Source organism: Raphanus sativus, chromosome 6 (genome assembly GCF_000801105.2).
Source record: "Raphanus sativus cultivar WK10039 chromosome 6, ASM80110v3, whole genome shotgun sequence".
NCBI classification, from domain to species: Eukaryota; Viridiplantae; Streptophyta; class Magnoliopsida; order Brassicales; family Brassicaceae; genus Raphanus; species Raphanus sativus.
Genome location: NC_079516.1, coordinates 42,741,802 through 42,760,254, shown reverse-complemented (window position 1 = coordinate 42,760,254; position 18,453 = coordinate 42,741,802). Strand labels below are relative to the sequence as shown.

Here is an 18,453-nt window from a genome sequence, read left to right as displayed (position 1 = left end):
TTTTTTCCAACGAACTAACATCACAGCCGTCATACCCCATGTGTATGTCTTCAGGGGCGGATCCAGAAAATAATCCAATATGGGGCACATATACTCTTATATATATATATATATATTAAAAATAATTAGAGGTAAAATTTAGTTTTAAAAAAAATAATAGTCACAGTTTTTTTTAATATTATTAAAAAATTGGGTTAACTAAAAGAGATACACAATTTTAATAATGTTAAATGTTTAGTTTTATCAATATCAAAATTACATATGTTATTTAATATAAGTATTGAAACAAATAAAATCAAACCTAACAAAAATAATTTTTTGAAACTACGTTTAAGTAAGTTATATTTTTATAGAAAAAACTAGGAAGAAAAGTGAAACAAATTATAAAAAGTAATTTTAGGTAGCAAAAGTATAAGAGAAAAATGTTCTATAAAATTGATGAGTAAATATAATAGTGTTTAGAAAAATTAAAAGAACCAAAAGACACACCAGGGATTCGATCTGGAGTTGGCTGGGCACAATGTGGACTTTTCAACCAAAAGAGCTAAGTACTACGTACACATGCATATGCATATCAAAAGAGAATAATATTATGGAGCCTGTGGCACGTGCCACACCTGCTCAAGCCGTGGGTCCGCCCCTGTATGTCTTCATCATTAGCCATGAAAGCATCACCATCAAGTTTTCTCCTTTGCAAAAAGTTGACTACGTCTCCTTCTTTCGATTCAAAACCACATCAAATCTCAATCCGCGACGATGAAGCTTCTTCCTCGACACAAATTCACTAGGGTGGCCGTCGGGAGTCGTCGTCGCTTCGGTCTTCCAGTCACAGAAGAAGCTTGAGTAGCAATGGTGATTTGTCTTTGTTTTGCACATTTGGTCCTCCAAGTTTTTAATTGTTCTCAATTTGACTCCAGGTTTTCAAAATTACATATAAATCCTCGTGAATAAAACTCAAACTTCTAAATATGCATTTCAGCCATTTCTTATATAGACAAGCTTGAATAACTCTATACACACAAAACAAGTATAAACGACGATGTACATGCGGATAAGAATGACTTTGTACAACCAGACACGATGAAAACATGTGAAAAGTGTACAATGTCAGTGAAACTGGTGCATGAGTTATTGGCTAGGCAGCTTGTGATAAAGAAGAGGTACGAACTGTGGATAGTTTTCAGTGTGCTATGAAGAGGTATGAACTGTGGCCAGCTAATGTACACATGTACAACTACAAGGTCGTGTACACTGAAATGTATTTGTCCATGGATACACTAGATCGTATATCCACATATAATTCCATCAATTTGTAATTTCATGGATATAGTAACTTTGTAATTTCATCAATTTGTAATTTTATGTACACGTGTACACTGGTTACTAAACATATATACATGTACACAAGTAGCTATATCCACATGGTGTACATATGTACTTGGTGTTATATATTACAAAATATCTCAATTCTCCACAGAGCAAAACATTAGACTTCTTGATTCAAGATTGAAACTTTACAAAAAGAGTAAATTCAAAACTTGTGATAAACATTAGTAGTCTCTCAATCACATGAAAGAAAAACTAACATTGAAGCCAAGATCCAAATTTTACAATCACCGAACACCAAATTCTGCAAGCTTGAGACCTCTGTTTCTTAAACTCCCTTCTGCAGCTTCTTTCTCACCCGATCTGTGAAACCAATAGATTAAGAGATGATAAAGTTTTTTTGGTTTTCAGGGATTCAGAAAAAAAAAATATGAAAGAAACGACGACAATGGAGAAGAGATAAGCTTAATAAAATCATGATAATCATTTGATCTGTATAAGAGATATATCAGTTTTTTCAAGATCTACAACATTAGATCTGGACCGTCCAAAATTGCAATAAATCTATGGCTATAAATCAATCCCGCCCATTTATTTGTTAAGTTGGTCACGTGATGGTTGAGCATAAACTAGAATAGTTAGATCTCAATAGATAGTTGTGAAAAAAGTGTCCTAGTATAAACATGTGACTTAAAGTGATATTAGCAAGTGAAAAAGTGACCTTGAGTATAAATATTTCTATTGTTAAATCAGCTTTACTGGTAGATATTAGAATGGTATTTTTACTAGTAAAAAAAGAAAAATAGGAAAAAGGTTAATTTGGTGTATGACCAAATTCTAAATGGAAATTAAGAATATATCCATAATTTTGACATAATTAACTAATTAACATTTACCTTCATTTTAACATCTTTTTAGCCTGTTATACTTTCATCATTTACAAGTAGCCAGTAAAATAGAGAAAATGTATGATGTCCATGGTTTTGTTTCTACTAAATATTCAATGATAAAATATTTCAACTATTTTTGAATAGGAAGAAAAAATTTCAACTAAATTTTAAATATAATAAACTCTCAACTTACAAACCGTTAATGTCTGTCCCCATCTGTCACAATATTTTAGACGAAATGCGATAGACGTTAACAGAATTAAATTTTACGATTTCTTTCGTCGAAATTTTAGTTGAGTGGTTGTTTTAATGTCCATATTTAGTTGATGGGTTTTATTATTAAAAAACAAAAAATTATGTAAAGCATTTAGAAAACTAAAAAAAATTGTCATCTTATTTTTATTGAAGCTATATTAACAATTTTTATGTTTATATATAGTAAGCAAATATAACAAGATATAATTGTTATCAAAACAGCCAAATATTGCCATATGAATTTTATAGCAATTTTGTCTATTAAAAATAGAAATTACATAATTTAATTATATATTTAGTCATAAAATCTGTATGTATTTGATGAAATATGTATGCATTTGTATGTTATATGTATTTGATGTTTAAACAATTAAGTGGTATGTTAAATAATTTATTTATTATTTGGTATTTTTTATAAAACTTACCAGTTTCAAATATATTTATTTATAATAGAATATATTCTAATAAAAACATATTTTTCATATTTTTGGATTTGATATGATTTTCATTTATATAGATTGTAATTTATTTTATATCTTATTCAGTTATAACCCTTGTAATATTTGATTAATTAAAAATCAGAAATCAGAAAAGATAAAATATTATTAGGCTATATTTACAATATATTATCAATATCATGGTGCTAAAAAGATCTATCTATTTATGATTTTTAAATCTAGGACCGATATTATATATAAGTCAGAATGTTAAATAAGTCATTTATTGTTTGCCAAATTAAACCGGGATATTAAAAACATCTGGTTAAATAGAACCGGCATTCATTCCAGACTATAGACTCTGCCTTAATCCGCCGCCTTCAGTTCTAAATGTGCTCCATGTCCTCTTGTCTTCGTTTTCTGGTCTTGTCCAAGTGAAAGCCTCTGACTTTTCTTGTATGTTCTTTCTTCCATATCCTTGCTTGTAGTGCCTTATATTCTCACCTCTCACTGCATTCACTCTCTGAAAAACCCTAACTTTAGGGTCATTTCTCATCTCCTATGTTTCTCTTCAAAGGGTTTTGCTTTTAGGTGTACGTGCGTAGCTAACTGTGTTTTTATGTGTTGCCTATTGTCTCTTCTCTCCTCTTTTAGGGACAAGTTGTTAAATCTGGGACTGTTTTTGGTTTGGCCTTTGTGTGATGGATCGTCTCACCAGTCTACCAGATGAGCTTCTTCATCATATCTTGTCCTGCCTTCCCACAAAGTCTGCTGTTGTGACTTCTTCTCTCTCAAAGAGATGGCTCAATCTCTGGAAACACAATCCCAATCTCGACATTGACGACTCTGTCTTCATTCATCCTGAAGATGGTAAAGGAGAGAGGGAAGAGATTCGACAGAGCTTCGTCCGTTTCGTGGACGGTGTACTCGCTATGCAGGGTGATTCTCCTATCAACAACTTCGCCCTAAAGTGTATCACTGGTGTCCATCCAGATACTGTCAACCGTTGGATATGTAACGTCCTGCAGCGTGGCGTTTCGGACCTTAACCTCTTCACTGATTTTACTGACGAGGATACTGAAGATGACAGCTATCACTTGCCTAAAGAGTTGTTCTTTAGCAGTACACTCGTTAAGCTGAAGCTGAGAAGTGAACATTGTGTTGATTGGTGGTGGACGGGCGGAATGTGGAGCGATCCTTTTTCCTTACCCATGCTTAAGAGTCTTGACATTGACTCTGACTTGATTTTCTGCGGTAAGATTGAGGAGTTCATTCCTGCTTTCCCTGTTCTTGAGGAGCTACGAATGGGTAGCATGGAGTGGATACAGTCGGATGTAACCGTGTCAAGTGCAACCCTCAGAACGCTTAGTCTCCATGGCACCGGTTGTGATGATTTTGTGAATCCAACGAGGGTTTCTTTTGATACTCCAAACCTGAATGTGTTGAGCTACTATGACTTAGTTGCCCAAGACTATCCTGTGGTCAATATGAAGAAGTTAGTTCATGCTACAATCAATCTTATAGTAACTGATGAACAGGTTAAGCGACTAAGAGAGTCAGATAATGATTTGGCAGAGGATGATGATGCTGATGATGTTTTTGTCGACTTTGGCAATGTGGCGAAGCTCATGAATGGCATACAAACTGTTCAGCAACTTTCCTTCACTGCTGATACTCTCGAGGTCAGTTTTATTGTCTGTTATCTTCTCTTGTCTAGTAGTACTTTTGTGGAAACATTAGTTGCAAAAATGTGGTTTTGTTTTCAGGTGCTTTCTCAATGCTGTAATACACTGCCGGTTTTCAACAACCTCAAGTTCTTAGGTATTACGAGTGAAGAGGGTCGAGGATGGCAAGCAATGCCAGCTCTTATTAAGAATTGTCCTCGTCTAGAAACTATAATCCTTGAGGTAGTACAAATTGTAAACCATGAAAATTACATGTCTACTGTTGAAGAAGCCTTTTTTTTAACTTACATTTAACCTTATGTCTTCAGGGTCTACTACATTGTGTAACTGATAAGTGTGGGGATGCTTGTCCATGCATTTCTCGGGAAGACAAAGGTCGTTCACTCAGGTCTTGTCCAGTGAACAGGTTGGAGATTCAAGGCTTTCGAGCAACGATGAAAGAGATGAACATGATAAAGCATTTCTTGGACTATTTTCCAAGTTTAAAAAGGCTTGACGTCGTCATTGAAGACAATGAACCTACGCAGCTCAGAAACCCGGAGTTGTCTAACTGTGTCAAGGAGATGTTCAAACTCTACAGCGAGATGTATCCGAGTTGCAGTGTCGAGCTCCAAGTTAGTGCTTTCTTGCAAAAGAAGTGGCGTGCACAAGGACATATCTGAAAAAAAGAACAAAACTTCGCTTGCTCTTGGATTTGCCTTTGTTTGACTTCGGCCTATTTTGTTTTTGTTGCATACCAAAATCGCCAAACCTGAATCTGTTTCCATTGTTTTTCTTTATAAGTTCCTTTTAGATTGATTAAAAATTTCCTTTTATATGAAGCTTCTTTAAATCTCCGATCGCAATACTAACTTGCATCTTGTATGACCTATTTAACAGATTGATGTTACGCAAACTCACTACCACTCAGTAGCTTCCTTGTGCAGCAAGTCAAGGTTACTACGAGACAATTATATGTTTAGAATAAAATAAAGCTTTTGTGTGCATGTCCCAAAATTATCACCAATATCTTTTCAAAGTAAAAAAAAGAAAAACTACAACGAGATTGTGTAAAACAAAAAAATGAAACAAGATTCTCAAGATAGCTGTCTCAGAATGTGATGATGTAAAAGATCAATCGATCTTAACAGAAGAGTAGATAAGCCTGGTGAACCAAAAGCAAGCGTAGAACCCAATTGCACCCGTGAAGACAAAGAAAACGTACGAGACAATGAGCATATACCCGAAGTAGAGGACTGCAGAGACGAGCTTCGTGATCTCGAGCTTAGTGTAGAAGTAAAACGCTGCGTAGAGAAAGAGGTAAACCGCGGAAGATCCCGACGTTAGGTAAGATCTCCACCACCACTGATAGTCTTCACTGCAGAGCTGGAAATAACAGAGGACGACCGTGATCTCTGCGCAAGTGATGATCAAGATGATGAAGACGATGAAGAGGAACCCGAATATGTAGTAGAACTGGTGTAGCCATATCGACGTGAGTATGAAGAAGAGCTCGATGAAGACTGCACCGAATGGGAGAATGCCTCCGATCAAGATTGAGAAGATCGGGTTCATGTACCAGGCCTGTATCGGGACCTGTCTCGGTATCTTGTTGGTTTTCACTGGATCTTCTAGTGCCGGTTTTCGGAAACCGATGTAGCTACCGATGAAGACTAGCGGCACTGAGATTCCGAACCAGAGGACGACGAGAGCAAACATTGTACCGAACGGGACCGCACCGGATGACTTCTGTCCCCAGATAATGGCGTTAAGGACGAAGAATGCGACAAAGACGGTCGCAGGGAACATGAATGCGGTTCTCAGAGCGATTTTCTTCCATTCTGTTCCTCTTAACGTTTTGTAGAGACGAGAAGAAGCGTATCCAGCCAAGAGTCCCATGAACACCCAAAGCAAAAGCATAGCCGTCATTAGACCACCGCGGTTGGAAGGAGACAAAAAGCCGAGACACGCGAAGATCATGGTGACGAGAATCATCCCAAAACACTGAACTCCGGTTCCTGCATAGACGCAGAGCAACTCCGGGCACTCTGGCGGTCTGAAAACATCTCCGTGAACCAGTTTCCAACCGGTCTCTTCTAAGACCTCTTCGTGTGTCTCTAACTGGTTGTAGTTGGAGATATCTCGGTAGAGCGTCCGTAGCATGATCATGGCGACCATACCGGAGAGGAAGAGAACAATCATCATAGAGTTAACAATTGAGAACCAATGGATCTGATCATCAGCCATGAGAAGGTAAGTGTCCCACCTAGAAGCCCATTTCACCTCGCTTTCCTGGAAGTCAACATCGTATGTGAAGATAATCTCGCTCCCTTCTTCCACCTCTTGAGGAGACTCAGAGTTGGTGACTGCACGCTTTGTATGTGGATCACATGTCGTTAACCGAGTCTTCTCGTTCCACTCACCTTCGTATTCATGCTTTATACTGTGCATTTTGAGACAAAAACATATAAGACTTTAGTCTAGACACTGCAAATAAAAAAAAAAACAAAAAAAAAAACAGAGAGAATCATGAAATGCTACCTGAACGGTTTGACCTCAAAACCGACGATTCTTGAAGAATCAGTCTCTATGTCTCTGTGAAACCTAACGGTGAAGGTCAAGTGGTTGTGGATAAAATACTTCTCCTCTTTTTTCTACAAGAAATCAGAAAACAAAAGGTAAAAAAAAAAAACATAATAAAGAAAAGTGGTGAGAGAGTGATAAGCTCTTTACTTACCCCGACAAAGATACCCTTGAGACCAACATGGAAACCATGCTGATAAACCACAACATTATCCTGGTCTGGCCTTTGCACCGGAACAACTAGCGGAAGGTTGTCCAAAATCCTGCATAAACAAAAAAACCAAATCACCTCTTAAGAAAACACATTCAACCAAAAGGCGATGGGGTTTATGAAATGTTCCTCACATGTTAACACGGTATTCATCAACAATCTTCTCCTTCAAGGCCTTGGCGCTTTTCTTATCGAGCTTTACACGACAAACAGCAGCGCACATCTGAGATTCCCTCATTTTAAACTGCAAACACACAGAAAGAAAGATCTCATCAAGACACACATATAGAGAAAGGAACCAAGAAGTGATGAAAGAAAGATTGCAAATACCACAAAGGGAGAGTTCTCAATCCGATCACCACGTAGAACTTCCCCGAGATTCTCTGCACTGTCAACGATCTTCTCTGGACGACAATAAGGAAGAGAGTAGTAGGAGAATGGAAGCTGAGTCTTTGTAGATGTAAGTTTATTCACTTTCACCATCAATGCATCTCCCTGCAAAAACAAACCATATCCACATTTGATTCCTTATAACAACTGTTGCTTCTTCAAGAGTTAGACTAGGCATAGGGGGGTGGTGGTTCACAGTCCCGGTTCGGTTCGGTTCAGCATAAACACTAACTATTAGTGAGAAATTGAGATCAGAAACGTGAGTAACAGATCCAACTTTTTTTGAAAGATCTCTTCGTCAAACACAATGAATTGCATCTGATCTAGAGGAGAAACGGATCAACGTAACCGATCAACGCAAATCTCGGATGCAAATCGAAACACTAATGATCGTATTGCTAGGGAAACGAAACTACATTTACGAGAGCTTCGATTATATTTTTGTAAACTGACCATTTGAAAATCCTGTGGAGCGACGCCGGGAAGGTAAAAGGCGTGGACATTGACGTTGAGGAAAACGCAGGCGAATATCAGAATCCGAATCTCTACCGATCCTCTTAGAATCGCCATTTTGATCTGTTTCTTCTTCGTGGAAAATGGGGGAAGTGGGAGTGAATTTTTCTTTATATGAAGGAAGGAAGGCTTCATGGCAATTGGATGACTTATGACCGTTGGATCTCTTTTTGATCTGATCAACGGTTGATGTTTACTCGTTTGGAGCTGTCGGTGATTCTTTTTGCATCGGTGTTTGGAAAATTACAAAGTCAACACTTTTGAAGGTGATTTTTTAATGGGAAGTGGAAACTAAATTAATGCAAAGTTTTGCGTAACTTCTTATTTTGAAATAATAATTGTTTTAACATAATGTATTATTTTTATTAAAATGAAGAATATAGTATAGTAACGATATTGTAATGAAGATTTATGTTTATTATATTTTCATTACTTTAACTTTTTATAGAGATTTATGTTTAACGGTTTATTTGCATTGTGCAAAGTTTTAACAAAAATTTTATGTAAATATTTTTTCTATTAATATGCATAACTTATAAATGAATGTACTTTAAAAAATTCTAGCCTTGATTTTCTAGTGTAAAAATGTAAACAAACTTTTACTCAAAGGACCAAAAGGCTTCTATGATTATTACGAACTTAAGGGATTGAATTATTTTAAGTTTAGTAGGTTAGGTGTAACTTGCTAGCGTAGCAAAGTAGGAATGAGTTAGTGTGGAACATACGAATAATTATGAAAAAGGTATTTCGAAATAAGAAAAACAAAAAAAAATAGTGTGTTTTTGGTAAATGAGGGTGACTAGCTAACTATTCGAGTGACCCACGACATCAACACACACCAGCAGCTACCTTCCAAAGCTTCTTCTTTGATCTCTCATGTGAAACGAGCTTCCATTCGTAATTTGAAATTTTTTCACCATCTCGATGGTTTCAACATCTCCATGTCTGACCTTTCCAGGTTCGTTACAATTCGTCTCTCTATCTATTGGCTGCGGGACACAAAAAGGGTCGTATAAAGGTGAAAGCTTTGGGTTCATTTCTTGTGAAGAAAAGGAGATCAATAACGGGTCTTGATCATTTGATTTTCTCCATTTATATTGATAAGTTCATAAGAACACAAACAATCAAAACTTTGGGTTCGTTTCTGATCATTTGGTTTTCGAAAAAGAACTCAAAAGTAAATCCATATGATTTTGACTTTTAGGTTTAAAGTGGATAATATCATATTAACCAGTTAATATATAGTTAAACATAGAATCACACATCTCATCAAATAGTATTAGAATCAGATTAACGAAAAATCTGCGAAAAAACCAAAATACTTTTCAAAATATAAATAATACCATTTGAGATACGACTGAAAGGTATGTGACAGGGATCAATTTACAAGATCAAACAAAATCTCGCATTGAAAGTTCAAACAAAATATCTAATATATTAAAAGAAATTTAACTCTAATTAGTACCAATTTTTTTGGGAAATAGTAAATCTATGCATATTTATCCTTTAAATCTAAAATACACAATATCATAATAATCGAGCAATAAAAAATTGGACATGCAATCCCAACACTAAACTCCTACTTGAACTGGTGCTGGAGACAGCAAGTGTTTCTAAGTAACACCTCTTTGGGTGCAATGATGCTGGAGAGAGCAAGTGTTTCTAAGTAACACCTCTTTATTGTCCTGCTCTGATTTTAAATTTTTATATCAAACTCTTATCTAATTTTTGTTTACTGTCATGTTCTATGTTTAAAAATTTCTTTGCTTTGGCATTGAAGCTGGCCAACTTATTAAGCTTTCTGCCTTCTTGCTATTTATATAAAAACGAACACGGTTCTTATTGAAAAAGCGGGTGCGTTCATGTCGGACGTGTGATGAAGAATGAATATGAGAGAGGAGGCGACTGAGGGAAAGTTACATAAGAGTATATCGGTGCTAGAGAAGCTTCACGGTGGAAACGATCCCGGCGGCTGAGCTAGCCGCTTTCCCCGCATGACACACACGTGTCAAATACGTGCTCTTTGAAGATTTAGAAGTCCGCTGTATGGGCCTTGTTTTGTTGTTTGTAGCCCGTTTCACCCTTGTATTTTCAAGTCTTTTGGGCTGGAAATTAATGAAATCTAGTCGACAAAAAATATGTTTTTTCTGAATTTAGTGAGCCTTCTTTTGTTGACTTTTGTAACAACCAGGAGTTTATGGAACCAGCACGTTTTCTTTGTTCAATAGTATCTAGAAGGAGGGGGGGGGGAATTATTTGATCACCGACATAAAAGTATAAAACGGAGAATAAACAATACGATAACATACTAAGATAATATTTTTCTTCGAATATTTTTTTGAATATATAAAGACAATGTAATTGATATTGTCTTTATATACGATGACATACTAAGATAATAATTAAAAGCTGAAAATATTGTTCAAGACAACGTAATTGATAACTATTAAACTCATAAAAAGATGGATAAACATATATATATATAATAAGATCTGGTCCTACATGAATCAAATCCCAAATCTGAACATGTGTGGTTGGAAGTTCTCACAAACAAAACGTAATTAAATTAAACCATATAATAATATTATAATAAAGTTTCATCTTCTGTACGCTCACATACCTTTCAAACGAACAAGACGATAACACAACAAAATGACGCTTCTCTCCTTCTTCTCCACCTCCACTGAGATGTTTCCATGGCTTCTTCTTCTCCTTCTACTTCCTCCACTCCTCATCATCTTCAAAACCTATCTCCTCCCCTCCTACAAGAACCTCCCGCCAGGCCCACCAAAGCTACCCATCCTAGGAAACATCCACCAGCTCGGAAACCTCCCCCACCGCACCCTCAGAGATCTCTCCCTCAAACACGGCCCCGTCATCACCGTCTACCTCGGAAGCGTCCGCACGGTGGTCGTCCACTCCCCGGAGACGGCGGAGGAAGTCCTGAAAGCCCACGACTCCGACTGCTGCACCCGCCCCAACCTCTCCATCACCAAGAGCTTCTTCTACGACGGCCTCGGCCTAGGCTTCACCCAGTGGGGAGGCTACTACAGAGACGTCCGCAAGCTCTGCGTCCTCGAGCTCTTCTCCGTCAAACGCGCCAACTCGTTCCGCGCCATAAGGGAGGAGGAGCTGAGCCGGTTAGCGGACTCGCTATCCGGCTCGGCCGCCTCCGGATCCCCGGTGGATCTGACGGCGAAGCTGGCCAAGTACGTGGCCAGCTTCACCTGTCGGATGGCCTTCGGGCTGAGTTTCGTCGGGAGCGGGATGGACAACGAGAGGTTTCTCGAGATCTTCACGGAGGCGAACAGGGTGATCGGGAAGTTCGCGGCGGAGGATATTTTTCCGGTGTTTGGGTGGGTCGTTGATCGGGTCTCGGGGCTTGAGGGTAGCAGGAGGAAGAGCTTTCGAGCTCTGGACACGTTTTACCAGAAAGCTATTGAGGATCATCGAGAGAAGAAGAAGAAGACTGGGGGAGATGAGCGTGAAGATCTTATTGACGTGTTGCTCAAGCTACAGAGTCAAGAAACCAAACTCGGGTCTACGCGGATCACTGATAAACACATCAGAGCTATTCTTATGGTAAGTCTCAGTAAAAATTCAGTTCATAGAGCACAAAACATTTAGCTAAACGTGTTTACTTAGTTCTACTTAACTTCGGTAAATTGGGAAACTTTAGAGTATATTTGGAGAATTTTATCGTTTTATATCAGAATATTTTGTTAATTGGAATATTTCAGATACTTTATATGTAGTTTTGATAGTTTTCATCAGACTTTGAAGTTGTTTTTAAACCTTTTCAGATATTTTGGATAGTTTTCAGGTTTTAGATATTTTGGATTTTGGTTAAAATCCAATCAAAACCTAACCATGAATGAACTGAGCTAATCAACCAAAAAACTGAAGCTACTTTAATGAGATTAATGAACAGGGTTTGAAAATCCATACCAAGTTTTTGGATGTTGAAGAACTGAGATCATTGGAGAATTTTTATTATTTTCATTTCAGGATTTATTTGTAGCAGGCATAGACACATCTGCAATAACAATGGATTGGACAATGGCTGAGATTGCAAGACACCCAAGGGTGATGAAGAAAGTACAAACCGAGATACGTGAGCGTGTAGGAGACAAGGGAAAAGTGACATACGAGGATCTCGAAGGCCTAGAGTACATGAAAATGGTGATCAAGGAGACTTGGAGGTTACATGCACCGAGTCCAATCCTGATTCCAAGAGAGGCAATGTCGAGATTCAAGATCAAGGGCTATGACATATACCCTGGAACACGGATTCATGTTAACACATGGGCTATTGGACGTAGCCCTGATGTGTGGAAGGATCCTGATGAGTTTATCCCGGAGAGATTTTTGGATAGCAATGTTGAAACTAAAGGGACGAGTTATGAGTTGTTGCCGTTTGGGAGTGGACGGAGAGGTTGTCCGGCGATGTATATGGGATTGAGTACGGTGGAGTTCACTTTGGCGAATCTTTTGTACCATTTTGATTGGAAAGTGACGGAGGAAGTGAGTGTTGATGAAGCGCCTGGTCTCACTAGCCACAGGAAGCATCCTCTTCATCTTGTTCCTGTTAATGTTATTAACCGCGTGTCTTAAGAGTCTGGGAAACAAGCAGTTTGCTTTGCAAAGAATAATGGCCAATCAAGTTTGTTTGTTTGTTTGTTTTAGGATCTTGTACTGTCAACAGAAAGTTCAAATAAAGTGGCCAAGGAGTTAAGTTGACTGCTACTTTTTTCTTGTGAGCAGTGTTTTCATTAGATGAAAAGTCAATAAGGCAGACAAATGATGAGTATGTCCAAATCCAAACACCATTTGCGGCTTTAAAGGAAACTGGAAGCTCTGTCTTAGCATGTAAAGATGCCTACCTCTGAACAGCGAAAAAATTACTCAACACAGATTAAACAGACTATAAACACATGAAACAAAAGATAGTTGCACAAAGTAAAAGCACATGAAGAACAATCGGTTACAACTCGGATACAACATGCAAAAACCTAATAAAAGAAAACATGCAAATTTCAGTAATAGTTGGAGAACCCTAGACTAAATTGGAACCTAGAGAAAGTCAATTCAATTGGAAACCGTAAGCAAAAAAGAAAAACTATTTACATAGAAAATTCTGGTTAATCAGAATAATCCAAATAAAAATGAAAGAAGAGACCGCCACGTTTTTTTGGATATTTTAAGTTGAGGGCTACCTACTACACATACATTTGTAAAAAAAATAAAGAGAGAGGGAATGGTAGATTCTCTCTTCTCTCTTTTAAGAGAAAGATGAGAATTGTAGTGGTTTCCTTCTTCTTCTTCTCCTTTCTAGCTGTAAACATGGATTCCGGTATACGGTGATCACCATGACATCGTGTAGCTGGCTTTTGACTCCGGTGGTGTTTGCGCTTCCCTAGGTGAAACCATCCGGCCTGGTAGATGGTATCGTATCGGCAGCGTTGATGGTATTTCTCTGAGGTTTCTTCCCGGGTTCCTGAGATCCGCCGGTTTTGTTCAGTTCTATCGTGATCGATCTTCTCTCCGGATGAATGATTGATTTAAATTGGAGGTGGTTTCTATGAAGTGAGGAGTATGAGTTTAGATGAGATCTCTCGATTCTTATCGATTGATGCTATCTGAATTTCAAGGTTGGTGCTATTGATTATCCGATACGTCCAATACAGTCGTTGGAAGTGGATTGTCAGTGGTGGTGGTCGTGGACGAGTGCTGGTTGATTCCGGTGGCGAGTGATTTGTTTGGTTCGGTGAAGTCTTGAAGCCGGTTCAAAGGACGGAGGTTTGTGTACCTGTTCGTCTCCGGTGTGCTACGGGGTAGTGGTGAACCGCCGGCTAGGTTTCCGGCGTGGGTGTTTCGAGGCGGTGCGGTTTGATGCGTACGTGACGCGTGTTTTTTTGGCTTCAACACATTAGCTTGGTTTGGAGACGTGTTGGCCTTGGGCTCCTTGTGGGCCTTTCAGTTTTTTTAGTTTGCCTTTAGTTTGAGCTTATGTCTGTTGTTGTAATTTTTAGTTTGTTTAGGCTTGGCCTTTTAGGCTTTTGCCTATAATCAATAAATTCTTAGACGGAAAAAAAAACATTTGTAAAAAAATATCTTCAATAATTAATTATTTTGTATTTTATTTTCAAGTCTATCTTGTTTTTTCCCATAACTGCGGCACAATAATTTAAGGATTTCCTTGAGTGAGGACAAATGTTGAATATTCAGAAGTGAAGAAATTTCAGACAGCATCTTCGAACGACAAAGCAAAGTGACCCCTTTATTCAACATATGATAAATTTACTGTTCAAAAAGTAAAAATTAAAAAACATTTAAAACACAATAACTTTCGACACATTATTATAAAACCAGCGGTCACTCTCTGTTTATCTCATCCTCCAGGTTACATCTACGCAGAAGAATTCGTCTGCACCCATTCGACAAGCGTCGCAACACCAAACCCAGTCCCAGACTTCTTCTTCTCGTTCCACACCGGTCCGGCCATGTCTATATGCATCCATTGCACCTTCTCGCTCACAAACTGAGAGAAACAATTACAATTAGCAGATTCTTTTGTCATTTTTCACCATTATTTTTATATCAATAATAACATGTTATATATAGTCTTCAAAAATAGTATTTGCTTTTTCACCTGTTTCAAGAAGAGAGCTGCGGTGATGGAGCCTCCTGCACGCCCGCCTGTGTTGACCATATCAGCACATCCAGACTTCATCATCTCCCAATAGCTCTCCTCTAATGGCATCCTCCACAGCTTCTCTCCACTCCTCTCTGATGCAGCAATCACCTCCGTCGCAAGCTCATCATTAGGTGTGTAAATTCCTGCCAAGTGAAAAACACCAAACAACCATCATGAGCCACCAATCTTCATATAGATCAAATGGTCCCAATGCATGGGTTTCCTTAGGATTATTTAGCTATATACCAGCCATTGATGTTCCAAGAGCAATAACGCATGCCCCAGTCAATGTAGCCAGGTCAACAATCTGCAATGTTAAAATTCACGTTTTAAACAGAAACAAGCTTATTTTATCAACAAAGCAAAGAACATACCTTGTCAACGCCCTGGTTACAAGCATAGACTAGAGCATCAGCAAGTGTTAGACGACCCTCAGCATCTGTGTTGTTGACCTGAAAACACCATTACCAACACTTAGCATCGCCATAGGATATAGATAAACAGCAAGAGTCTCAAACCTGAATTAACAAAAAAAAAATCATCTGATTACCTCAATGGTCTTTCCGTTTGAGGCGGTGATGACATCACCAGGTCTCATTCCAGTTCCACTAATCATATTCTCACATGCTGCAACGATGAAATGAACCTGGTTGTGGAAGACCAATTGGTTAGTTGCGTTAACAAACAAAAAAAACACTCTACCTTCGAAAAAATGTGAAAGGGGGGAAGCTTACCTCAACACCAGGAGGCTTAATCTCACCAATGGCTTTCGCAGCACCAAGAACAGCAGCCGAACCACCCATGTCGAATTTCATGAGCTCAATAGAGGAGCCAGGTCCAGCCTTAATGTTGTAGCCACCACTGTAAATCAACAACCACTAAAAGATCAGTACCATCACCAATACAAAAGCATATGCTCAAGAGTGATTAACCTGTCAAAGGTCAATCCTTTTCCAACAAGAGCAAGTTTGGTCTTAACATCGCCACCCGGAGGTCTATAGACAAGGTGGATGAAGAAAGGAGGATTAGCCGAAGCAGCAGCAACAGCCAGATAAGAACCCATCTTCAACTCCCTGCACTGCTCCTCGTTCAAGATGTTTGCAGTGAACACATCGCTATAAGTAGAAGCCACTTTTGCTGCTTCCTCAGCAAGCACAGCGGGAGTGAGGACATTGGCAGGAGAGTTAATGAGCTCTCTCCCGAAAATGACACCGTAAGAAACATCTTCAGCAAACTTGAGCCTCTTCTCTAGCTCAGGTCCAGTTCCAAATCCAATGAGATCAACAGAGCTCAAAGACGGTTTCTTTGACTCAGATTTAAACCTACAGTCTTCAAACAATCCAAGCACTACCCCTATCCATCCACACCAATAATAATAATAATAATAAAAAAGACTCAAGCTTCCGTAAATATTCCACAATCAAAGACTCGAACTTTACGTTTACCTGAAGCTAAAGCTGATGCAGAGCCAAGCTTATCAGTGGGGGAGGAGGCAAGAGCGACGGCGACGCTGCTAGACTGAGAAGCTTTAGCAACCGTGGCAACAGCTTCACCGAGGCCCTGAAAAGACGCCGGAGAAAAAAAAGAAGAGGACTTTCCTAAACCGATCAAACCGATCCGTTTCGACCCTAAACCGGGAAGTCTAAGAACCGTTGACTGGCCCGGTTTACCGGTGAAATCCTCTTCGGAGGAGACTAAGGATAAGAGTCCACTCAGGTGAGCGTCGAGCTTGTTCAAGATCGGGTTCTCGAACTTCTTCGAGGCTGCGTCCTTGGTCAAGTCTTTCTCCGTCGCGCCGACGACGAGTAAGTCTCCTTTCCACTCGGTTACGTCGGTCTCCGTCGCGGAGAACGAGATCTGCGCCGAAACAGACATAAAGAGTCAAGTCAACGGATCAAATGTTAGAGTGAAGTTGAGAGAGACGAACCGAACCTTGGGATGGTGAGTGGATTTGGGTTGAGTGAGGCCGAGAGAGTGAGCCATGAGGTGTGATGATTGACGAAGACGAATAAAATGGAAATGAGAAGCGATGAGAGTGATCAGAGTAAATTACCAATCGTGTATTTATATAAAGGAGAAGCTGTCCATACCATTTTTTTTTTATCATTTTGGTATATCTAATCTAGTTACTTATAATAATTTATTTAACATATTTGTGAGAGACATCTTCAATAAGAATGCTTTCAATGTTTGGCATTTTTGCTGAACAATCACTAAAATTTTAAATTTTATTGGATTTCATGTAAATAATTGAAATTTTAAATTTTATTGTATTACCATTAGTCCATTAGGTATTGGGTCACCATTCTTGTAGTGTTTAGCTTTTTTTGCTACACAATCATCAAAATTTTAAGTTTTATTGGATATCATGTGTAGTTTTTTTTTTTGAGCACAAATATCATGTCTAGGTGATTAACTTTTTACTGAACTAAACATAACTCCAACCCACAACCAAATAAACCGAATCAGAATGATTTTGACTAGAGTTTAGCTATAGTTTTGCTACAACTAAACCAGTTGAAACTCGAAAATAAATAATAAATAATAAAATGTTATACTTCTTTTTTCTATTCTTATGTGTGAGGTGATACTTCTTTTTTCTTCTATACATCATTTTAGAAGCTGCGTTACAAAAACCAGTTCAACTATTCGTATACTAGTCAAACATGGAGCCTAGTCGATAACTGATAATCATTTTTGTTTCTTTTCAATTTGTTTTGTCAACAACGGTCTAATCGAAGTATCGATTTTTTTAATTTACGGCAGCCGCAGACATCTTAAGTTTTTATTTTTTAAAGAACATAAAAATCAAATTGATCATCGGATGGCTGTTGACCAAAAAAAAAAAATCATCGGATGGCTTATGGACATGATTCTATCTTCGGTTATGGTTTTTAATAATCCCTTGTAGACTATTCTCAGTTTTGTTTATCACTGGAGACAAGTGTTAGATAATCAAAGAAGACCAACATAAAAGTTCATGTAACCGAAAGAAAGGGAAAACAAGAACATGAAAAGAAAAAAAAATACAAATAAATGATATCGATTTTTGAAAGCTTTGGTTTGTATCTATCGATGTGCTCTTGTTCTCTAATTATTTCTTCGTGCCGTAACAATAAAATCATCTTCTGAGGTAAGCAAAATACCTGACGAATGAAATACGCCCATCGATCTCACAAAGCCCAACCATAACAACGTGGCCCAGTTGAGTTGTGAAGCCCATGCATTGGAAGTGCATCGCTTTTGCAGGATTGAAATTGCAGGATCATGTTTGTCTTCATAAAGAAACTGAACTAGACTTTGACGGGTAGCTTTTCATTTTAATAAATACTAGATTTTGATCCGCGCTTTTGAAGCGCGGGATATTTTACGATGAAAAATTTCACTAATAATTTAACAAATATTTTGGTTATTTTTAAAGAGTGTGTATTTAAAATATTTTTGCATTTAAATCAGTATTTTTAAATTCAACCCGATTGTAATTATA

At 38.1% G+C, this 18,453-nt stretch overlaps 4 protein-coding genes across 5 annotated transcripts; 2 read left to right on the top strand and 2 right to left on the bottom strand.

Moving 5' to 3' along the window:
• Positions 1–3,219: 3,219 nt before the first annotated feature.
• On the top strand, positions 3,220–5,410 carry LOC108812661 (F-box/LRR-repeat protein At3g58930-like). 2 transcript variants are annotated; one of them, XM_018584985.2, is made up of 4 exons: positions 3,220–3,364; positions 3,563–4,590; positions 4,675–4,815; positions 4,902–5,410. In XM_018584985.2, exons 2-4 carry the CDS (start codon positions 3,610–3,612, stop codon positions 5,253–5,255), a joined length of 1,476 nt encoding a protein of 491 aa, XP_018440487.1. In that variant the 5' UTR covers positions 3,220–3,364; positions 3,563–3,609; the 3' UTR covers positions 5,256–5,410. The 2 variants fall into 2 exon arrangements, with proteins under 2 accessions (XP_018440487.1, XP_018440488.1); XM_018584986.2 differs by lacking the exon at positions 3,220–3,364 and having other exon boundaries at positions 3,371–4,590.
• Positions 5,411–5,533: 123 nt separating this feature from the next.
• LOC108812659 (transmembrane 9 superfamily member 10) lies at positions 5,534–8,368 on the bottom strand. The gene is made up of 6 exons (XM_018584984.2): positions 8,210–8,368; positions 7,697–7,861; positions 7,501–7,610; positions 7,310–7,418; positions 7,114–7,226; positions 5,534–7,015 (listed from the first exon to the last, which is right to left on the bottom strand). The coding sequence occupies exons 1-6, from the start codon at positions 8,324–8,326 to the stop codon at positions 5,707–5,709; spliced, it is 1,923 nt and encodes a 640-aa protein (XP_018440486.1). The 5' UTR covers positions 8,327–8,368; the 3' UTR covers positions 5,534–5,706.
• A 2,508-nt stretch (positions 8,369–10,876) lies between these two features.
• Positions 10,877–13,015, top strand: LOC108810843 (cytochrome P450 71B6). The gene is made up of 2 exons (XM_018582920.2): positions 10,877–11,851; positions 12,278–13,015. Exons 1-2 carry the CDS (start codon positions 10,922–10,924, stop codon positions 12,881–12,883), a joined length of 1,536 nt encoding a protein of 511 aa, XP_018438422.1. The 5' UTR covers positions 10,877–10,921; the 3' UTR covers positions 12,884–13,015.
• Positions 13,016–14,526: 1,511 nt separating this feature from the next.
• On the bottom strand, positions 14,527–17,046 carry LOC108810842 (leucine aminopeptidase 1). The gene is made up of 9 exons (XM_056987613.1): positions 16,899–17,046; positions 16,412–16,823; positions 15,899–16,319; positions 15,701–15,827; positions 15,517–15,612; positions 15,341–15,418; positions 15,213–15,273; positions 14,922–15,109; positions 14,527–14,810 (listed from the first exon to the last, which is right to left on the bottom strand). Exons 1-9 carry the CDS (start codon positions 16,947–16,949, stop codon positions 14,679–14,681), a joined length of 1,566 nt encoding a protein of 521 aa, XP_056843593.1. The 5' UTR covers positions 16,950–17,046; the 3' UTR covers positions 14,527–14,678.
• Between the last annotated feature and the right edge of the window lie 1,407 nt (positions 17,047–18,453).

Excerpts from the sequence above, each read along its gene's own strand:
- LOC108812661 (XM_018584985.2), top strand. The coding sequence starts at position 3,610 with ATGGATCGTCTCACCAGTCTACCAGATGAGCTTCTTCATCATATCTTG. Across the intron at positions 4,591-4,674 it reads TCACTGCTGATACTCTCGAG|GTGCTTTCTCAATGCTGTAA; the intron begins GTCAGTTTTATT and ends TTTTGTTTTCAG. Across the intron at positions 4,816-4,901 it reads TAGAAACTATAATCCTTGAG|GGTCTACTACATTGTGTAAC; the intron begins GTAGTACAAATT and ends TTATGTCTTCAG.
- LOC108812659 (XM_018584984.2), bottom strand. The coding sequence starts at position 8,326 with ATGGCGATTCTAAGAGGATCGGTAGAGATTCGGATTCTGATATTCGCC. Across the intron at positions 7,611-7,696 it reads TTGAGAACTCTCCCTTTGTG|TTTAAAATGAGGGAATCTCA; the intron begins GTATTTGCAATC and ends GTGTGTTTGCAG. Across the intron at positions 7,419-7,500 it reads GATGAATACCGTGTTAACAT|GATTTTGGACAACCTTCCGC; the intron begins GTGAGGAACATT and ends TTGTTTATGCAG.
- LOC108810843 (XM_018582920.2), top strand. The coding sequence starts at position 10,922 with ATGACGCTTCTCTCCTTCTTCTCCACCTCCACTGAGATGTTTCCATGG. Across the intron at positions 11,852-12,277 it reads ACATCAGAGCTATTCTTATG|GATTTATTTGTAGCAGGCAT; the intron begins GTAAGTCTCAGT and ends TTTTCATTTCAG.
- LOC108810842 (XM_056987613.1), bottom strand. The coding sequence starts at position 16,949 with ATGGCTCACTCTCTCGGCCTCACTCAACCCAAATCCACTCACCATCCC. Across the intron at positions 16,824-16,898 it reads AATCCACTCACCATCCCAAG|ATCTCGTTCTCCGCGACGGA; the intron begins GTTCGGTTCGTC and ends GTTTCGGCGCAG. Across the intron at positions 15,274-15,340 it reads GTAACCAGGGCGTTGACAAG|ATTGTTGACCTGGCTACATT; the intron begins GTATGTTCTTTG and ends TTAACATTGCAG.